The sequence below is a fragment of the Mus caroli genome, chromosome 1 (assembly GCF_900094665.2).
Source record: "Mus caroli chromosome 1, CAROLI_EIJ_v1.1, whole genome shotgun sequence".
Taxonomy (NCBI): Eukaryota; Metazoa; Chordata; class Mammalia; order Rodentia; family Muridae; genus Mus; species Mus caroli.
The window spans coordinates 90,492,066-90,509,810 of record NC_034570.1 but is presented as its reverse complement, the minus strand read 5'-3'; the positions used below and the strand labels follow the sequence as shown (position 1 = coordinate 90,509,810).

Below are 17,745 nucleotides of genomic sequence, written 5' to 3'. Positions count from 1 at the left end.
AAACTTTATATGCCCCAATATAGGGGAATGCCAGGGCCAAAAGAATGGGAATGGGTGGGTAGGGAAGTGGGGGGCGCTATGGGGGACTTTTGGGATAACATTGGAAATGTAATTGAGGAAAATATGTAATAAAAATATTAAAAATTAAAAAAAAAGATATATAAACATAAAAAAATAAAATAAAATATACAAATAGAATTAAGTCCTTTAATTTCACTATATAGCCCACCCATGGTGGCCTTGATCTTGCAATGCCTCGGTTTCCCAAGTGGTGGGGAGTCACTCCTGCAACATTACACCCAGCTTTAATTCAGCACTCTGAGCGCTGGGTCTCATAACAAGGGAGAATTTCTTTAAGATGAATAATCAAAGTCATTTCTGTTCTGGTTCAAAGAGTTGGTACAACTATTTATTGAGCCTTTCTCTCTCCTTGGCCTTTTATTTGTCGGTATGGTGTCTGGGTATTTGGAAAGAATAGCCTTGGGCAAGAAAGTCTCAAATAAATAAAGTGAATGACTGTCATCCCTCTGTTGATGTCAACTCTGGAAGCTGGAATCGTGGAATTGCTCTCTGTTCAAGGAAATTCCTTTTACGTGACTGCCATGTTTTCTCCCTGTTCCCATGCTTGAAGGCATAATGATATGCCTTTGAGAGGGCCAAATATGATTTATTTGAGAGAGGAAACATAGCAGTCTAATGTTTTAAAAATATTAGTCCCCTTACAAGTATGTTTTGTCTCTAGAATTGAAGCCTTCCTTGTGTAGAGCTGTCAGATTTGTCTAAATACTCTAAAGTCTATTGGATGGGCATTTTAAGTCATCCTTTTTATTTTGTAATTTGTGTTTTTCTTACCCTTTCATTTGAAAGAGTGTCCACTTTTATAGGACATCACTTCATTAGTTCTGATGCATAGCAGTGTATTTAAATCAGTATGTATTAAAAGAATCCAGGGTTCAGATTCTAAGATGTGTGGAACCCATTAGTCTATGAACATGAATGGTTTCCTGTGTTGAACAAAACTACTGTCCATTGATGGTTATTCCTCCATGACAGTATTTTCTGCTAAATATATTCTACTTAAGTAGTGTCAATATTATTTCATTTTTTCTTATATTTTTGTTTAAGTAATATCAGTATTATTTTAATTTTTCTTATATTTTTGAATATTTGAAAAATGTAAATAACCTATTGACCCATGTTTTTCCTTCAGCTTTCTAAATGTGTCTGGTTTTTGTTGCTACTATTGCTATATTTATTGGTTTTCTGGTTTTCTTTTTATGGGCATTCTTTTATCCTTGTTTCCTGTGTCACCTTTGGCCATGTGGCCTTCACTGAGGAAGCTAGCAGGAAATGCTTGTGGTGAGTGCCATAGACCAATGCTGCAGGCCTTGCTTTGCTTGGAGACAGTGCCCATAACAGGGCTGGAAAGGTTGGGGAAAGTCATGAGCACAGTGAGTGTAGCTGGGCTGAGCTTTACCTGGCCTGGAGAAGGGCTTGCATCATATGAACAGAGTCAACAGTCATAGGCCTTAGATGAGGGTCCATAAAGAAGAATATGCTTCTTAAAATGCATTAAGGATAGTAACAAAAATTTGAGGAATGGGAATATTGTGTGTTTGCCATGCCTGTGAGGGTAACATGGATCTAGCTTGGTGACCTTGTTCAGTCCTGTCTGATTCTAAGGTATTCTCCTCTGTTGGCTGTCTGGCAAAAGCATCACTTTGTTTTCAACCCTTCTACCCTATTGTTCCTTGGCCATCACATATTGCTGTCGGTTCTTCTGGGGTTTCCTCTTTTGCTTTTTGATCTTCCCTTGCCTTTACTCCCACGAAGCAAAATCCTAGTTGATACCCACTATTCAACTGCTGCCCACCTTTGATGTTATACAGTTTCTTGAGGTGCAAGTTTTCCTCTGAGCTCCAGGTGACCTAACTGCCCTTGAAACTTATGTGTTGATTTTTCAAAAGTACCTTAGATATTTTAAGATTTTGTCTTCTTGTGCTTTATCTCTCAAACAGCAATGCAAGTGGTACAAACCATGGATCTAGGACAGTGATTCTCAACCTTCCTAATGCTGCCATGCTTGAATACAGTTCCTCATATTGACCTCATGGGACCACCCCCCACCAACCACAAAATTATTTTTGTTGCTACTTTGTAACTGTAATTTTGCTACTGTTATTAATTGTAATGTAAATATTTTTGGAGATAAAGGTTTGCCAAAGGTGTCATGACCCACAAGTTGAGAACCACTGATTTAGACTGTTGTAGTTTCATTTCTGTGGTTGTGATAAAGCACTCTAAGCAAAACAAAAACCAAAAAAAAAAAAAAAAATACAAAACAACTTAAGTGGGGAAGGTTATTTGGCCTATAGTTTCAAGTCACAGTCCATCACTGAGGGAAGTCAGGGTCGGAATTTCAATAGGAACCTGAAGCAAAAATTGTAGAAAACACTGCTGGATGGGTCCCTTGTAGCATCATGCTTTGCTAGCATTGAGGATAGCTCAGGACATCTACACAGTAAATGGGGATGATCACGGGTGCCAGGCCTTACTGTGTCAATGTTTTTACAATCCAGACTGCATCCCACAGACATGCTGGAAGATAGGGTGATCTGGTCAGTTCATCAGTGGGAATCCTCTCTCAGCTGTAAAACTGACAGCAGAGGTTAACTAGGACACAGGCCATCCTTGTCTGTGTTTCTCATTTCCACTCAAGCACACACCCAAGTTATCTCTTACCTTTAACCATCTCCAAAACACATCCTCTTCTTGCCTGTTTGATCATCATCTCCTAGATTCAAGCTGTTACCATCATGTCTCTGAACACCTAAAGATCTCTTTACAAGATTCATCTAATCCTTCCACCCACATCAATTTCTATGAGAGATTTCAATGGTTTACTGTGACTGTCCAGGGAAACAAAATAACTCAAGCCCATGGCAGTAATGACAAGGCCTATGGAAGCCACATCTGCTTTTCCAGTTCAACTAAAAACATTCTGCTCTGCCTTACACTCTGGCATCTATTTCTGCAGTTACACCAAATTCTCTCCAGTTATTCAGCCTTTGGTAAAATATTTTCCTATGCTAAACCATTGGCAACTCTGCTACACTGGACAATTTCCTCAGAAGTACTCTCTCTTGTGGCTCATGTACATTTCCTATGGCACGTAAAACAAAAATGTAGTATCTCTGTGTGTGATTATCGTCTGTAGCACGGTCATCTATAAACTATGCAGGGCAGATGAGCCTTATACGTCCCTGTATCTGCTTCTTGGGATTTGCTCAGCTGTTCAAATTTGTCATTTAATTAAGTAAATATTTTGCTTAAAAGATAAATTTCCCTGTGGTAGGAATGGAGACTTAACAATAAACAAGCATTAAAGACATGACTGTGACAAGATAGATATATTACAACAGGACCAGATCATACATAAACCATTTGAAGATGAAGATGTAATACTGTTTAGAATGGAGATGGCTGGGCAGAGATCTTCCAGGTAGACTGAAGAAGTACATTTGACTTCCAGGTTTGGGGTGTATAGGTGTGTGTGTGTGTGTGTGTGTGTGTGCATCTGTGTCCCTATATGAGAATTCATGCATACATGATAGAAAAAAGGATGTAACTAGCTAATACTAAGTTCATAATTGTAACTGTTTATACATTTCAGAGAAACTTAATGACAAGAAGCCACCAGTGTCAGGTGGGGAAAGTGTCAGGTGTACAAGCCAGCAGAGTCTCTGTCACATAAATAACACCCATCCAGAGATCCTAGTACAATTTTTATATTAAACCTTTTTGTACCAAAAACCGTTAATTATACCCTGATCCAATGAAAAGTATGAACTTGTGGAAAGGATCTGAGTAGCGTTTTCCTTCACTAAAATACCTTTTCCCACCATCGGCTCATTCAAGTTTGTGATTCCCTTGCTCTTGCCAGGAAAGTCACTTCCATTGAGCTACTTGGCACTGAGAAACTCTTAGCATCAGCCACAGTGTGATTATAGCCCAAAATAAAGATGGGATTCCAGAATGGAGCAACATGAGGATAAAATCTACTGAAACTTGACCCTGTAGAAAACCCTAATAAGGGGCATCTATGGTACAAATTTCAGCTCTGCCTTTCTTAAACTGTGAGTGTATTGACACCAACAAAGATTAAATTTTGAGAGTTCAACAAGTAATTTTAGAGCTCCCACTGCTTGCCAGGCATTCTACATGCTGATGTTTGATGATCATTGGTATTTGGTGTATATGTGGGTATGTAGAGGCTTTAGCCAGTCACTCTCCCTGGTTTAGGAAGCAGAGCCTTTCACTAAATGTAAGGTTCACCAGTATGGCTGAATGACTATCTAGCATGCTCCAGAGAGCCTACTATTCAGCCCTACTACTGGGGTTATAGACATATGCCACCACACATGTATATTCGTAGGTGCTGAAGATCTAAACTTGGATCCTCGTGTTTATACAGCAAGCATTTTAACAAATAAGCTATCCAGTATATTCCAGTCAATATATTCAAGTCACTTTAAGAAACAGCAACTTTATTCGGTTACCTATTGGAGTTATATATGTTGGTCAAAGTTCTCTAGAGATACTGAACTGATAGCAATCACTCAAGTTCACATTGGTATAGATGCTATAGATTGAGATAGAGTGAGGATATAATGGCTGCTTGGGTCCCATCATTATCAAGAATAAGAAAGCTTATTGCAAGATGGAAGCCCTGTATGGCTCAGTCCAGACCAAATGTCCTAGAATCTAAGAGCAACTTCTATATATCCTACAGTCTAGAGGCCAGGGAGTCTGGGATTCTGACAGCCAAGTGCGAGACATTACATCCCAGCTCTGAGCAGGAGAGAAATAGTCATTAATTTATCCTTTCTTTTGTTCTTTCTGGATCCCTGATTGACTTATGCTCTACCATATTGTCTATATCTAGATCACTCAAAATAATAGAGATGACCCCTACAACCACATACACACATAGGCTTTTCCATCTCTCCCAATATTCCTTAATTCATTTAAGTGTAAAATAAATCAGCCCAGACAAATTAAAAATATTGAAAACTTATTCACAACAATTTTCTTTCTGTGATATTTTTTTTGTCAGAGCACCCTGATCTCCTTCAGTTCTTTTCCTTTATTGCACTGACAGAAACCTCAGCCATCTTGGGGTTCTCGGAGTCTCTGTATACAATAAGTTATTTACATGAGAGTAAGTGTGAGCTTTGTGGACCCTTCATGATTTGGGGTGGCTTTTGTGTGTTTGACCGGGAGTTGGTAAGTGGGTTATGACCTACTTTCTGAGTTACTACTTACTCTGAAGCACAAAGAATGTTTGTTATGAGTTGATTATACTTTTGCTGGGCATTATTTTCATTGTTTGTTTTATGGTCTACATCATGATAATTCAGTACATACACACACACACACACACACATGCACACATACCATTAAGCAATTTATACACCACCTTCCTTCACTGTCTCATTATTTTGACAGTTGTGGTTATTTAACAACAGTTAACAATAGTAAGTTACCAGAAACTATGCTATATGTAACAGAATATTTTTTTCTGGAAACTGGCCTATTGCAAAGCCAGAAAATTGAGCCACATTATCTATCTGGAAACCCATTTTGGTCACTGCATTCTCGAGTCTTCTCAATAAATCCAGCCAGGGGAATTCTTTCTGCCTGCACAATAAAATGATATTATCCAATCAGGATCAAATCACAGCATTCAACACTAGAATGTGAATGGTACCTTTGGTTTCCCAAAACAAAAATTACTGGGTTTATGTCAACAGCTTCTACATGTAATAGTATACAGCTGGTTTTGTTTGTCCCATAATAATTTCAATAAGCAGTTGGCTTTATTAGCCTCCCTTTCCACAGAAACTATTGTATCTCAGTTCTTTGAAAAGACAAAATAAAAACAAAGACTATTATTTGTTATTTTAAGATGGCCACTATCTTTATAAGTCCCCATGGTTAAAAATACTTAGTAATCAAATATGACAGGAGTTCCTAAGCAACAAGGTACCCACTCTGTATTTCTAGCATACCATTTTCTTTTTCAGAAAAAAAAAATACTTTTTTATATAGTTCCCAATTGCCTCAGTAAAGAGGCATCAACATCATCATATCTCTCTTGACTCAGAGATGGCTGATATACCAACAGATAGTACTGGAAATTGTGGCTGTGTAGGGTCCTCTTATTTCTCCCTTTTGTACATCTGAGTCTTATGCTAGCAGTTGGAATCTGCAGGACTTTGCAGACAGTCCCCTGGCACTAGGCTCTGGTACAGTGTTCTTTCCAGGGTGTGAACACAAGCATTCACGATGACAACGATGTGGAGAAGGTTGTGAGTGGTGGGACTGAATTGTAGAGGCCTCCTCCCCAGGACTGTGTGCTTACAGTGGACAGTGAGGTCCCCTGTTGCTGTCTTCCGCTGGTCTTAGGGAGAAGCATTGAATTGAGTTATAAATATGTGTTGAAATGACTTAACTTTTCAGAAACACAGTTGTGACCACTGAATAGCTGTGGGTCTGCGACAGCTCACTGCCTTCTATCATCGAGCTGCTATGAAATATCTACAGGTGCTATTAGGAATTCAGGGGACTTGGAGCAAGCTTCTTCTTAAATTTTTTTTTGTTTTGTTTTTGTTTTTGAGACAAGGTTTCTCTGTATAGCCCTGGCTGTCCTGGAATTCACTATGTAGACCAGGCTGTCCTCGAACTCAGAAATCCATCTGCTTCTGCCGAATACTTGGGATTAAAAGTGTGCGCCACCACACCCGGCTCTTCTTAAGTTTTTAGATGTCTTTGATTTCCTTATGGCTTCCATTAATCAGATAAGTGATTGAAGTTGTGTTTTAAGACTGATAATATTTCTTCAGTATTGGACACATCTGAAAATAACACTTAATTGCTCTTTCTGTTGTTCATGTTGGTTGCATTTTGAATCAAAGTCTCACTATATAACCTTTGCTGGTCTGGGACTTGCTGTGTAGACCAGGCTGGCCTTGACCTCAGTGATCTGCATGTCTCAATGTCTTCACAGCTGGAATGAAAGGCATGCACTACCTCACCCAGATTCCTTTTCCATATTGTAAAGAAGAATGCTTTAGAAAACTGGATATGAGTTTTATTCTATCAAGCCTAGATGATCTTTTTTTTTTTTTTTTTCCTTTCTGCAAAGAAGTTGCTCTGGTTCCTTAGGTTCACTTTCATTTTGAAAAGAATTCTGTCATTAACCTAGCCGATGGTTGTTACCATAGTAAATAGCAAAATTGGAAACTTCTCAAATTAAAAAAATAGGCTCAATAAATATTCTCTCTTTTAAGAGTCCATTACTTACTCTTCTTTTTTACCTTTGTATATTCGTGTATATGTGTCTATTGGCTTGTGTGTATCAGGATGAACTTAGGAAATCCAGGGACAACATTTGGAAGTCACCTCTCTCCTTCCACAAAGTGGGTCCTGGGGAGTGAATTCAGGTTGTCTGGATTGACAATGTTGTTGAATATTCCAATATTGTTGAACAGCAAAGGTTGTAGGGCCAAGATATTTTAAAATCACTAGTGTTCATCATTGAAGAAGCGTAATTGGTTTTGTTGGCCATATCAGTGATGTAATGATTTGATCATTTATTTATATATTGTGAGAAAGGATCTTTTTATGCTATTCATTCTGGCTATCCCAGAAATCACTGGGACTGAGTCTCAGAATGGCCTCATCCTTTTGACAATCCTCCTATCTCCACCTTCGTGAGTGCCGGGATTGTACCTGTGGGTTACCACACCTCTCTGTACTCGCTCTCTATTTAACAATGTGCAGCCCTCTTTTGTGACATCACTGCCTTCAGCAGGTGTGCAGTTTCATAAAAGGTTGCTTGGTTACTCATTCTTTACAGTTAGTACATTCAGACATGTAGTTATAGTGCTAACATTTAGATAAACTAGTTATTACAGTGTGGGATTTCAGCTTATGGTAAATATGTTATTGGTGACCTACTATAAAATTAATGTGTTTTAATTTAAAAGTTTATAATCACCAACATGACGCAAGAGCTTGACAAATACCATTCTCTGACCAGTTACCCAACAAATTGCAACTCCGAGGAGAAAACCAAAAACACTATTCAGTTATGTATGAAGAAATTTAATTTTAAATATAGAACTTAGTCTTTATAAAAAGCAGGGTCATGAGATGTTTAAGGGAGAGTCGCAATCGTAAATTTAAGTAGATTAAAATTTAGTGCCACAAAAATGACAAGAACTATCCCTCGTTCTCTGTGATGATCTTACAGGCATTTAAAAAAAAAAGAGAGAAGGTTTTAAAACCTATTTTGACACTAACTACCTGGGTGGCCTTAAGTGGATCAACCCAGTAATCTTTCTGTTAAAAAAAATAAAGAGCTGTACTGTTTAAGTCTACTTCTAGTGCACACATGAGAGTGAAATGAAGTAGCAATGTAAAGAATGTGTGTACTCACATCCTGCTGACCCCAAGACCACCGAAAATGTCCACGGACCATCCTTTATCATTTAGCTCTCCAGTTGCACCCTAAAAGCGGTGCGTACTTCATATTATAGATTTTGGACTCTTACCTTAATGCTAAGTGCCATGCCGTAGTAGCACATATTCCACAACAAACTGTCCCGTTCCTTTTACAGATCTTTCCCCCCAACTTACTTGAACTATGTGGTTTTCAAAACTTCCAGCTGAAGGTGAACTATTGATTTGCTATGCTGTGTCTTACATGTGCTCTATTTTAGGGAAAATACATACAGTCTTTTCTCCATGCAGAAATTATTCTTTATCTCAAAAATGGGACATAAGTAAGAACGTGTGTCAGACTATGATGTTTCTTGGTCAAAACTGATACTGGATCTGTTATAGAAGTTCTCCCCCAAAATAATTGAGTAAGATACTTGCCTACTGCCCACTTCATTTTTCTCTTCCTTTTTTTCCTTCCCTCCTCCATACTTTTATTTCCTTTCCTGTCTTTACATTCTTTGCATCCTGGGAAATAAACAGTGGAAATATAAACATTTCCATTGTTAAAGAAATTATAATCTTAAGAATGTAAATTCATGAGACAAAGATGTTCCCGTTTTTCTGATTTTTAAGTTGAGTAGCTGATAAGAGCAATGAACACAGCATGGATCAGATATTAAGAGCAGTTTTCTATATTTTATGCATTGACATACATAATCATGTATTTTGTTTTTGCTTTAGCTTTATATCAAGAGAATTGGCCTACCCAATTTGATGTATCCATTTAACTCAATAACATTGTTATTCCAGAAGGACTTGAACTGGATTATAACCAAAGAGTAAAACCAACATTTTTTTTCAATATAAAGAACTTTGATTTCGTTTGCATTTATCCTAATCTCTTGGGGGGTTGTTGTAAATATAAGCTTAACTACTTTAATGCACGTTTGTTGCTTCATTTGTTTTGAAGTCATTATGGGTCACATTGCTTTGGATCATCTGTGATGTGTTAAGCAAGTTGCCGTTCTTGTGGCTTTCCAAGGCCTGGTATGAATTAAAGTGAGGAGGACAGATTTTTATTGTCATGACACCATGCTTAGGAAAGCTTATCCACTGAAACAAAATGAACTTTAAAGGAACAAAAGGGAGGCAACCTTTTGTGTTTCGGGTATGCTGATAGCCATGGAAAGGTTTACCCTCTGTGCATAGGCTATCTGGGTTTATTAATGAGCATGACCAGGAGGAGAAATAAGCATACCATACCTGTGGCAGGCTGCCTTAGTGAGGGCCAGAGCAGGACCTGCACAGTATTCCTACAGTGAGAGAAGACAGTTTGAGAGAATAGATTCACATCTTTTTTTTTAATTGGATATTTTATTTATTTAAATTTCAAATGTTATTCACTTTTCCAATCCCCCCCAGAAGCTCCCTATCCCATCCCTCCTCCTCCTGCTTCTCTGAGGCTGTGCCCCCACCCACCCAGGCCCACCTCCCCACCCTCACATTCCCCTACACTGGGGCATCTAGCCTTCACAGGACCAATGGCCTCTCCTCCCACCGATGCCCAACAAGGCCATCCCCTGCTATATATGTGGCTGGAGCCATGGGTCCCTTCATGTGTATTCCTTGGTTGGTGGTTTAGACCCTGGGAGCTCTGGTTGGTTGATATTGTTGTTCTTTCTATGGGGTTACAAACCTTTTCAGCTCCTTCAATCCTTTCTCTAGCTCCTCCATGGGGTCCCTAATAGATTTACATCTTAAGAGGCAGAGGAAGGAAGTAGAATTGTTTTGCAGTATGCCTGGCTTCATAGGTATCCAGGGACCTAGCCCTAGGTGTGAATTTCAGGCTGGCACAGACAGTCATTTTTGTTAGTAGAATGAAGCAGTCCTCTAAAGAGATGCTGGAGTCATGCTAAAGGTGCAGCACTTAGCTGGGAAACGTGTGTTAGTGTTCAGCCAAGTCTCTTGTACACATTTATGTGGAAGGAGCAGAAAAAAATGGTTTGAACTGAGAAGCTGAAGTCTTTGAAGGCGAAGATGGAACCTAGTTGAGAACTCCAAAGAACATGACTAGAATTTGATCAAGGGGACAGTTTTGTCCATAGAACATCTAAACTGTGGATTGCCTCAGTTTTCCTATCTGTAAAGTAGGGATAAAAATAGTACCCATGTTATAGCAGGATTGCCTCAGTTTTCCCATCTGTAAAGTAGGGATAAAAATAGTACCCATGTTATAGCAGCGTGTTTTGAGATTTGAAAGGAGCCGATTTTTTGAAAACGAGTAGCCCATAGTACAGTCTCAGTACATGTTCATTACTTTCCTTCCTGAGCTTCAAGTGGAGGGAGCATGTCTGTCTACCATATTGGATTGCTTTAGCTAGCACAGTAGATGGGAAACGCTAAGTTGATGCTTAACACACAATAAGCATAATTCTAGAAATAGCAGTAGGGGTAATACGAGTCACAAATGTATAGGCTCTAAATTTCTTATAGCTCATGATGTTCACATAAAAAAGGATGTCGAGATTACTAAATTTAGAATACTTGTGTTTTATAACATCAGTTTTATAAAATTACAAACCAGTTATGAATAATTTTAATCATGGTTGGAAAGTGCTTAGACACTGTTTTGTGTGTGTATCTCTTGGGTTCCATACACAAAGCTCATTGTTCCAGCCCCTCCATGTGTATGCAGTAACATTTCACTACCCATTTCTCTCTCTCTCTCTCTCTCTCTCTCTCTCTCTCTCTCTCTCTCTCTCTCTCTCTCTCTCTCTNTCTCTCTCTCTCTCTCTCTCTCTCTCTCTCTCGTCATTTAATTCCTTTACTTTTCAGTTGATATCCCCCTTCCCAGTTATCCCTCCACAAACCCCCATCCCATACCACCTCTCCCTCCTCCCCCCTGCTTCTATTAGGGTGTTCCTCCATCCACTCATGCACTCCTGCCTCACTGCTCTAGCATTCCCCTATGCTGGTGCATCAAACCTCCACAAGACCAAGAGCCTCCCCTGCCATTGATGCCAGACAAGGCCATCCTCTGCTATATATGCAGCTGGAGCCATTGCTCCCTCCGTGTATACTCCTTGGTTATAGGTCTAGTTCCTGGGAGCTCTGGGTGGTCCAGTGAGTTGATATTTTTCTTCCTATGGGGTTGCAATCCCCTTCAGTCCTTCCCCTAGCTCTTGCATTTGGGTCCCAGGCTGTCCAATGGTTGGCTGTGTGTATCTACCTCTGTATCAGTCAACATCTGGCAGAGCCTCTCAGGGGGCAGCCATATCAGGGTCTTGTCAGCAAGGGCTTCTTGGCATCAGCAATAGTGTCTGGGTTTGGTGTCTGCAGATGGGATGGATCCCTAGGTGGGACCATCTCTGGATGGTCTGTCCTTCTGTCTCTGTTCCATTTTTTTGTCCCTGTCTTTCCTTTGGACAGGAACATTTCATGATTAAAAGTTTTAAGATGTGATGGGAGGCCCCATCCCTACTGAAGGTTACCATCCACTTTCTAAAAAAGACTTTAAGAGGTTAAAGTTCTCTCAACTGAAAAAAAAATGTCATAAACAAAAGTAGCATTGGTGACTGAATCATATTTTTGCAATTTTTCAATTTTTACCATACTTGTTTTGTGTATGCCAACATTTTTGTTTTCTGACACAGAGGTAAAAAAATAGGTCACATGCATGCTTTTTGCTGCTAACTGTACATTTAGAGGCACTCAGATGATCTGTATCCACATTGCCAGGCTCTGTTGATTCTAGCACTTTGCAACAGTAATGTATGAAGTATGAATTATTAACTGGGCGCAGCTTACCTTTGTATTATCAACCGAAGTGCACACTTTGCTGCATACAGATCCCATTCGGGTCTTCTTCAGAAACATGCTCTCCTTAAGGTGAAGCTTTTATTGCTCCTGGTTTCATTTCTCTATTTTCATTTATTGTTTGGAAAATAAGAGTCTTGCTGTACTGTGCAGGCTGGCCTTGAACTCTGGACTCAAGTGATCCTCCTGACTCATTTCCCGAGCAGATGGATTCTATATCCAGTACAATCGCACACCAGTACCCCTGCTTAAAGACTGTAATGTCAGTGTGTGTGATATTGAAGCAACAAGAGTGCCAGTTTAGATAAGGGAACAATAACTTGGAAAGAAAGAATGATTTGAGATGATGTTGATTTCTTCAAAGAATTCCATGAAAATTTAAAATGAGAGTAACTATATACAATATTATCTCAAAACCTACTTTTTGTGGTAATTAAAATATCTACACTAAGATTATAACTTCCTCTTACTCATTTAAAATCAGATGCATTTTTCACATTTAAGTGTTGCCTTTTAAATGTGACCTTGCTAGATTGATCGTCCATGATGATGACCCTTGTAAACAAGTTTTAGAATTGTTTATAAAAGCACCATAGGAAAAAAATTTAGTGTATGTAAGTTATCCACACTTAGCTCTTCTGCTCAGGTGCTGGCCGGCCCTCAGCAGGCATTCTGACCTCACCGGAATACTTCTATGGTCCTGGAGGCCAAGCACTTAGGAGTGGTCATTTCGTTCTGGTTCTTAATCATTTACCACGAACCTTATATTTCTCTTTTTAACAGTCTGACACATACTTCTGCATGTCCATGCGTCTGCCTGTGGATGAGGAAGCCTTCGTGAGTAAGTACTCTTTGGATCGTGGGGGATGGGTGAACAGATATTTGAGATCGGTAAAAGGCTCTCTTTGATGCTTATGAGTGTATTAATCTTCTACTGTCAATTTCCAAAATGCATTTATCATGCCTAATGGGAAAGGAAACTACAGGCAGCCGCTGGAGACGTGATTACAAACTGTATCTGGAGAGATTCATGAGGAGTGGTAGTTAAGGCGTTATGTGTGGATGCCAGTGGTTGCCAGGGCTCTGTGGTCCCATTTGTACAGTATTGGCTTTCTGTCTGTATCTGGATTCTTAATTCCTCTGCATTCAATGAAACTGTTTACCTAATAGTTTGTGTAATAAATAGACTATACTTAGAATCAACATTAGGAAGTATAGGTGGATAAAATAGAAAGGAGAGAGGAAGAGAGGACAGGAGAAAGAGAGAAAGACTACTCACTCTCTTATATTGTAGGTTAAAAAGACTTTGAAATGACAGGTCCTTCCCAGATGTGTCTCTCAGTCACCTAGGAGAAGTGACAAGGCACCATCTGTTTTTGTCTAGATTGTTTTAATTTAAGCATCCCTGATGACAGACTTTTAATGTTTAGGGAAGGAACGGGATTGACAAATTATTGGTGTTCTTTTTTTTCCTTTTCTTTTCTTTTTCTTTTTTTTTTTTTTTTTTGTTTGTTTTCTGCTTTTCTTTTCTGGCTTAAAATGTTGATATTGGGAAGTTAACTGTAATGAGAGCTGTACTTTGGTCCCGTGCAACTAATTTTCAAGTGGGCTGCCTGAAATGGCTATTATGTGACTAGTAAAATGTGTACACTGTAGCCATGGGGCAGCCTGAGAATGAATTTTCATGAGGTGCTTCCCACAGGAATGTCCATTATAGACCTGTAAAGCCAGAACAATTTGCATGGAGTGTTTTTTCCTCCACACTCCGCCTGCAATAACGATGACAAAACACACCCTGTAACAGCACTCTGTCCAGAACTGCTCAGTAGTTGATCCCTGAGAGTCAGAGTCACGCCACGACAGGCTGAACACCGCCTGGAGGGTTTTGGGTGTAGTAGTTGGACATTACTGAGAACAAGCTTAGGAGAGTCAGTGTTCTCCAAGTCTAAAATGAGTAACTTTAAAAATAGAAAAACAACTTACATTCCTAATTATAGTTCTTGGAATAACCCCAAATGTAACTTAAAATATATCCATTCATATCCTTGGGTTTGGCAGCCTAGCAGAGAATAATATTTACCTATGTGTATATATTTTTGCTTTACCAGTATTATAACTCTCTCTGTTTATGTTCAGGAGTAGTTTTCCTCCCCCCACCCCCGTTTCAAACTTGCTTATGGAGAAGGCCACAAGGCACACCTGTGTAAATACAGTTGTCACAGGGTACAGCAGTATTAGGGACTTCACATTGACCATTACTGGTTCGTTTCTGGAGTTGGCAGAAGTGTTTCAGGGCTGCTCTCTAAGGACTGTAACTACACCCTTGGAATGTGCCACTGCTGTTTTCGAATTAATGTGTTTATTTTCAGCTAATTTGAAGGTGAAGTCCGAGTAAATATACTGGGCCAAACAACTGAATGCTCCGGGGGGGACACATGACGCTCTGTGTTAGAACCAGGACACTAACATTTCTTTATTTTCACAGCATCTCTTTTCTAAGACTAAAGTGCTTCGAGCTCTGAGGTCCTCAAACAGCCTTCTGTGATCCAAACGCTGTTTAGGGTTTCTTCCTTTTTTTTTAATTAGATATTTTCTTTATATACATTTCAAATGCTATCCCAAAAGTTCCCTATACCCTCCCCTTGCCGTGCTCCCTCCCTTACCCACCCTCTCCCGCTTCTTGGCCCTGGCATTTCCCTGTACTGGGGCATATAAAGTTTGTAATACCAAGGGGCCTCTCTTCCCAGTGATGGCCGACTAGGCCATCTTCTGATACATATGCAGCTAGAGACACGAGCTCTGGGGGTACTGGTCAGTTTCTTCCCTTTTTTTATTGCCAGAAGGATCGCTTGCATGGTACAGAATTTCTTACCTGTTGGAGAGAGGGTTTCTATCAGTATGAGTCTTTTGATGAACTGTCAGATTGGTAGCCTGTCACCAACATTAGTAGTAGGCACATTCCAAGTGTAGGATTGAAAACATACTGCTAGCACCAACTGGACATTTCTGCAAAGGCCTAAGTAAAGGAAGGGCCGTGGTGCCAACATTGCATGTTAGACAGGTGACTGCATTATGCTTCTCAGAGTCCCATTATGTGTCTCGGAGACGCGATGGTTGTGTGCTGACTAGAGCTTACCCATTCCAAGGGAGCCTCTTGAGAGATGATCTCTGTACTTTTTGTGGCTTGTCCCAGATTCTCAGAATTTATCTTTTCCAATAACTATGATTTGATAAGACTAGGTTTGATTAAGACTAAGATTGATAAGACTAAGATTTGATTAGATTAGGTTGGACTTTTTTGTTTTCTTTTTCATTTTAAAAAGATGAATTATGGCAGCTCTGTTTGTTCTTTCTTTTCTTAAATGCATGGCTCCTGAGGACAATATTATCTCTCAGTGTATCTGTACACACATAGTATATACAAATGCATATGCAAACACCATACAAAAGTGGATAATTCTCAGTATCGTGTTTATGTGACTTATTTGACTCATTTAAAACAATACACTTACTTATTGAGAAATGCTATGACCTCATCATGAAATTAATGTACATACATATATCATGCTTGCATGTGCATGTATAATATTTATAATGTATTTGTAGACTCATACTGAAATAATACATTTGAATTAAAGTGGGTATTCATCCTAATGAGGACATGGAATTTTATACTTTGAACAAAATGTTCCTAAAACATTGCCTTTGTTTATAACAAGAATTCAGAGACTTGCCTGGTCGAAGGTAAAATAAAATCTGCATTTGACCACTGAACTGAGGCGCTGTCTAAAAGGTGTTTTACAGACACTCAGAGGAATTGGCTGTGACAGCGGCTCACTCAGCCAAGAAATTTGACTGTCATCTTCATCCTCTTGCTTTCGCGCACCTCAGTGGCCAGTAAATAAATGTGTCTTTTCCTCAGTGAATGATGGCAGCTCCCTACCCATCAGATCATGCTGTACAAATATAGCTGAATTTGGAAATGAATGAAATTAATCTAATGATCTGTTGTTTCTCTTTGTCTTGGGCCTTCGCATTGATTATCAAGGCACTTCTAGTACAGAATTGCTCAGTTAGAATATTTCTGGACGGGACTGTTCTTAAACAACATTTACACTGAGGTGAAAACTATAGAAATATTCTGATTTTAATAACAGATACTACTGTGTCAGGGAAGGCCAAAATTTCGCAAGGTACAGATACACACTTTGTGACCTTGACACCAGTAAACAAAAAGGTGTGTGTGGTGTGTGTGTGTGTGTGTGTGTGTGTGTGTGTGAGTGCGCACCCCATGTGTCATTATGACCTTCCTGATTCCAAATAGGTGACTGGGTATCATTTCCTTGCTTACTATAATTTTTTCCAATATAAATTATATAGCTTTCTGAGATCATCCTACCAGAGCAGGGATCTCTTTAATTACATACAATAGTATGGTCTACTCAGGGAAATTCCCTAGAGGAAAGTAGGCAAGTTTTGATCAGGACCTGGGAACTTGGACTATTTTCATATATCGAGGGGTGAAGAATATTCCAGGGGCCACTCAGAATGAGCACCCAGGAACACGCTGAGCCCAACTATGAGCAACAATATTGAAGCAGTTAAAAGTAAGTTCCCACTAGACCACTGTCTTCAAAGGCCAGCCTCACCATGTTCTAGCTACATGATGAGAGGTGAGTTAACCCACTGCTCTCTTCAAGACGCATCTGTTTGTGGAGAGGAGGGTCCTCACTTTTAGTATCTTTATGAGAGTGAATGTGTATCTGGCACGCGGCATGGCCCGGCAAATGTTGGCAGATAGATTGCTGGGAAGGAGGGTTGTCTTACAGAGTGAAGAACAGGTTGTATACGTTGTGAGTTATCTTGAAATCTGAGGTCAGAAGTAAGCCAATATGATGAATGGCCTTAAAAGGCTAGAACGGGAATATAGGTCTCATTCTGTAGGAAATGAGTCTGGGACCACTAGAGGAATAACATGCAAAAATAGAGGTTAATAATGCTTATACCATCTTACATCTTACAGCTTGGATGCTAAAATCTATTTATTGATTCTTTAGTTCCTTCTCCTATTACCACTAAAGGCAAAGGTTTTAAAGGCCTGTGTGTCATCTGGAAGTTTAATTCCTTCTTTATACTGATTTTTTTTTGTTCATTCCTCAGAATTATTCCATTTGCAATTTATGTTCAAAGTGTTTCTTCATTAATTCTCCATAGCAGCTGATAGCCCTCATAACCTATGTTACATATTCATTATAAATTTGTACATCATTGTCAGTATTAGGAAGTATTACCGACAGCTCTCTATTAAGCCTATGTTTTGTTTTGTTTTTTCTTTGATGGTTATTGAAATCTTTTTTTTATTACGTATTTTCCTCAATTACATTTCCAATGCTATCCCAAAAGTCCCCCATACCCCCCCCC

At 39.3% G+C, this 17,745-nt stretch overlaps 1 protein-coding gene across 13 annotated transcripts in view; it reads left to right on the top strand.

Moving 5' to 3' along the window:
- Positions 1–17,745, top strand: part of Pam (peptidylglycine alpha-amidating monooxygenase) — a 265,774-nt gene that overhangs the window by 134,861 nt on the left and 113,168 nt on the right. For all 13 annotated transcript variants that reach the window (XM_021177118.2, XM_029480198.1, XM_029480182.1 and 10 more), the window contains one exon: positions 13,108–13,165. In XM_021177118.2, the coding sequence (XP_021032777.1) occupies positions 13,108–13,165 (58 nt within the window). The remainder of the gene's footprint in view (positions 1–13,107; positions 13,166–17,745) is intronic.